General features: G+C 31.2%; 1 protein-coding gene across 1 annotated transcript in view; it reads left to right on the top strand.

Moving 5' to 3' along the window:
- Positions 1-513, top strand: part of LOC102674044 (cell wall integrity and stress response component 1-like) — a 16,655-nt gene extending 16,142 nt beyond the window's left edge. The window contains exon 3 of the mRNA XM_006620168.2: positions 261-513. Coding sequence (XP_006620231.1) covers positions 261-274 — 14 coding nt within the window. The 3' untranslated portion in view covers positions 275-513. The remainder of the gene's footprint in view (positions 1-260) is intronic.
- The last annotated feature ends 4,620 nt before the right edge of the window (positions 514-5,133 follow it).

Raw genomic sequence — 5,133 nt, 5'->3', positions numbered from 1 at the left:
GAGAATATTGCAATATAATTATCTATATATTCCATGTCTATGTATATATATATATATATATATATCTATTGTTAATTTCAAATGTTTTCTTAATTCATTTTTACAATCTATGTTAAAAAAATTTTTTCAATGTTTGAACATATTGCCACTTTGAAACATATTATATTATCTTGAGCAATATAAGTTTCATCTTTGTTCGTTTTACTCGGAACTGGGTAAAACCAAGCTTTCAGTATATTTGACAATACGTGACTTTCCAGACGAGATTACGTAAAGCAGTTAAATTCATCGTAGTATTCTCGAGCCTTCAAACAACGAAACTATCGAGACTTTCTCCATTCCAAAGAAGCCAAAACGAGCTGTAGTAACTGGGTCTGGTCTAACCAATCAATTTTCGGGTTAAACGGATTTCACGTCGGCCAAAAGTGAAACTTTTATTTTACTCCGCTCCCTTATTTCCAAAGAACTTTAAGAATAGAAGTTGCAATTTTCGAAGAGAAGATTCACGAAACGACGCGATACTTTAAAACGTAGACGATATAACGATGAAACGTACGATATAACGATTGCTATACGTTGTACGTTATACGTCGTATCAAAAAATACATGGAACATTTGTGAGAGAGTCACGGTGGCGTGCGAGCCGTTTCCTCGAAGGTCCATTGCTGAGATCTGTGGCACACTGCGTCACTCCGCTCCGCTCCGTGCTGTACAACTCAGCATTAATGGTCTTCCCGTTTGAAAATCGAAGGACATTGGCGCGTGGACGGCCTCGCATCGGGACATTTTCCGTGAATGTTGCGTATAACCACGCTTAAAATACATCACGCACTATCACCCCATCCATTCCATTTCGATGGAGGTCACCCGGTAGCTTAAGTGGGTCTCGACCACTTGGTTAGTGTGTCATGGCGTACTCGTTGCTGAATAAACTTAATCTCAATACCGGTGTTAATAAATTAGCCGTTATAGACTTACGCGAATCTTTTTCGTTTTTTTTCACTAATCTGTATTACAGTTTGCTATTTTTTAATCAATTCGTAATACAATCATTAGTTGTATTTTCAATTATTCGGATCGTATTCTTTTAAATAAATTTTTTATTTAGAAATTTCATTCGGAGAAAGAGAATAGATTCTTGGATTTCACAAAATTTCGACTATTTGGTTTTTATGAAATTCCGTAATGTTTCACTTTGATGCATTTTATCATTTAAATTTGATCATATATCCATGATAACTCTGTTTTGTAATCGATTCCGCGATTTTTCAAACAAACAAATCGATTGAATATAGAACATATCGAGAATTATACATTTAAATATGAACTTATAACGCATTTATATCACAGGCATCATTTGAATTAATTTCCCAAAATCGAACGATTCGGGGCATTTTTTATCATTTATGAAAGATCTATGATCTTTGAGTTTGCTCGATGGAATATGGTTTATTTTAAAAAAAAATATATAATTCTTTACGTCGATATAATTTTTCTTTTCCTTGTTTCTCATTTTCCTTTTATTTTCTTCGCTCTCTTCTCCCGTATTGATGTTTATTTTTGCGATGGCAATCAATATGTTTAAAAGCGTACGATAGATATTTCATTTAAATGAAATGGATCGATATAATCGACTTCAAGTATCGAAACTATGTCGAAGATTCAGAATCTCGTAAAATTTCTTCTCGTTCTTAATCTCTAATCATTGCCATAAAATTAAATTTTTTAAACCAATCGAAAAAAAAATTTCTGTTCTGTCTTTGAGAGCTACATGCGCGCGCGCGCGCACACACACACACACACACACACACACATCATATAAGACCCGTATATGTGCAACACATATTTAGACCAAATTTAGACCACATTTAGACCAATAGTTTTTGCAAGCCACAGAATGGAAATTATTGCTAATTTTTCATTCTTATCCTGGGTTATAATTTGAACGAAATTCAGATTATCGTGATAATTATTATCGTACAGTAGATGGATCGAAAACGTTATCGGGTTTCTACCGCGTTTCGCGGAAAGTAATCTACAATAGTTAATTATTAGTTTCCGCATTTGCTTTTTCTTTTGCATTTTTTTCCGTTGTCTGCTCGATAATAACATGACGATAATAACATTCCGTTGTTAAGAACGGGAAAAAAATATTTATCAATAATGTACGAATTATATTTATATAATTTTGTTTTTTTTTAAAAAGATTTTTTTATCGAAAATAACTACGTATTAGTGTTAGTTTTGTCTAATGTATGTCCAATTTTTTATATTAAATATACCATAATATTGTTCTGAAATGTATATGCGATTCTTTATAGTTTATCGTTTATCATTTCTATGATAATTATTGTAAAAAAATACAACATTGTATCAATGTATATCTTCTCAATTATAAACCTTTAATCATTCGAGTCACAAAAATAACAAACATTGCGTTGTCACTTAATGTAACATTCGAATATCATGATGAATAATGTTATATTACCGACTAAATTAGATATTTTTATAATATGGAAAAAATTAATTTGATTTGTTTTTGATTGATTTTAACGTCACATAAAGTATTTGGGATTATATTTTGCGTGAATCTCTCAAAAATTACTTAAACCATTCGACTTTATTTTTCGCAATATTCTTGATTTTAACATTAAATAATTGATATTTAACTTTTCGGAAAGCAAACTTTGGTTCCTATGTGATTCATATATTCGTCGCTTAACACAGATTTTAAAATATGTTTTTCGCGATTGATTATAAACGTTTTATTGCGTATTGTATGTTACATGATTTTTCATTCACTTTTTTGCTATTTGAAATAATATCAGTGTTTATTTGTTTCAAGTTATTTGTTATATATAATTTATATTTATATATTTATTTATGAATCTGTCAATAAAATATATTTATTTCGAATATATATTTCATATGAATAATGAAAGCTGTGAAACTATTTATTAGACATATATCGAGACTATTACTATTTACTATTGAACATTTTTACTATTGAATCATTTCATATTGATTTGACAAATTATTTGTAGAATTATAATATAATAATATTTAAATTTAAACATTAATAAATTTAAAAGGTAATCCAATCTTGCATGTTTAATATGTTTATAATAAAATAATAATTTGAATCGATCGTATTAAACGATTTATCGATTTATGATAATTAGAAATAACTATACTTTCTAAGTTAGTTGTACATATGCTTAGTAAAACTCAATAATAAGAATGCGAGAAATTTAAAAATCCATTCCATTCTATTACTATTCGGGCATTCGGAATCGTTATAATTGCGTTAATATAATTATCATTAATCATTAATATAATTATTGCGAATGGATTGAAGGAAAAAGAATTTTTAACAAATATTTTCTTAATCTTCTATCGCACTTATTTTACTTTTATTATTAGAACTTTTAAAATCTTTGAAAATTCGTCTCAAATTATCTATTATCTCGTTGAAAATGGAATCTCAATGGAAATGAAATCTGTTGCGGCATTGGTTGAAATGACAAGAGTCGTGACGTAATGATAATAGATAAGTTGCGTTCGATCTACGAGAAGGCATCGATCGTGCTGGTGGTAATGGTAGTAGTGGTGATGTAGTGTGAGTCGTTAGAGGCGGTTTTACCATGGGTGGAAATAGTTCTCGACAAGCGTATAGGCAAAACGGAGAAGGCTAGAAACGGTCAGGGAGAGACGGATTAGACGGAGAGACGATGGATAAGAATGTGTGTCTAGTTTAGTGGGCAAGTAGGTCGCCAGGGAAACCAACGCTGCTGAGTTACGCAACGTAGTTCCAGTGTTATACAACTATTGACTCACCGGATTAACAAGTAGGTTGGGTGAAAACGAAAGCCGAGTGTCCGCCGTGCTGCCTTTTCTCTCTTGCCTCCTCCTCCTCCTCCTCCTCCTTCTCCTTTTCCTCCTCTATCTCTTCCTCCTCCTTCTCCTCCATCTCTTCCTTCTCTTCCCCTTCTCCCCTCTGTTCTCCCTCCATTTCCCTTTTCGTTCAAACCCATGCCGTGCAGCGTCTCGCTTTCGCTTTACGCCATGTTTCACGCAAGCGAAAAAATTCTCAACTTGAACAGTATATTCTCATCATTTTCTTATATATGTATATTATTTCTCCCGAGAATACGAATGATCAAATTCTCGTGATCATTTTTCCTTTTTTAGAATGTTATCGATTATCAAATAGTAATAGGCGATAATATTATAATCACATTTTATCGCATTTTTAAGATACATATTATGGCGAATATTCGGCGAATATTGGGCGTGTATGTATTTCTTTTCTTTTCTTTTCTTTTTTTTTGTTTTTTTTTTCTCCTTTCTTTGGCAGTCGAAAGGAAAGAATCAGGCCAGAAAGTCTCGTCGAGTGAATTTCTTTCTCGCGCGGAAACACGCTAGCGATGCTATGCAAATCGCGGCACAGAAATCACCGTTGCCGCTCAATTACCCGTTCGACTTGAACGTCTGATCTAAAAATAACATCCACTTAATGCCATGCAGTTTTAACGAGACCACTTCACGAGACAATCGAGGTAGTCATATACAAATACCGTATGTACGTATTTGTTTTAGCTATTAGAAAAGCAGAATTTCGTTAATGCTCATTCGGCTTAAAATTTATTTCGTTGAAATATATTTGATCAAACGACATGATTAAGATTTCTCTTTCTCAATGATCAAATAAGAAATCTTAATCATTTTTTTTTCCTATATATGAGACATAATATTGAAAAGTATCGTAATTGTAACAATTTGTTTGAAAAATATTATTCTATTGTGTAATAATTATTCTCAAATATTTTTTCAATTATTCGAGAATCATATTTTTTTAATATTTTCTTTTCTGAAACAAAAAACAAGTTAAGGAAAATTAAGTCATACGAGTGTAATGAAACAATGATAAATTTGTTATTGACTTTAATGGTGATCAAAAAAGATAAAGACAAGAAATTCCTGAATAGTATTGTCGTTATATAGATTATTTATTTTTAATTGTATTTTTCAAAAAATAAAATAAAATAAAATAATTTCATTCGATAAATTAATCAAATAAATAAATTGTTGTAGACATCGATAACGATCCAATAACGAAAATGCGAAAAAATC

Source organism: Apis dorsata, unplaced genomic scaffold (assembly GCF_000469605.1).
Source record: "Apis dorsata unplaced genomic scaffold, Apis dorsata 1.3 scaffold_486, whole genome shotgun sequence".
NCBI lineage: Eukaryota > Metazoa > Arthropoda > Insecta > Hymenoptera > Apidae > Apis > Apis dorsata.
This window is presented reverse-complemented; position numbering and strand designations above follow the sequence as displayed.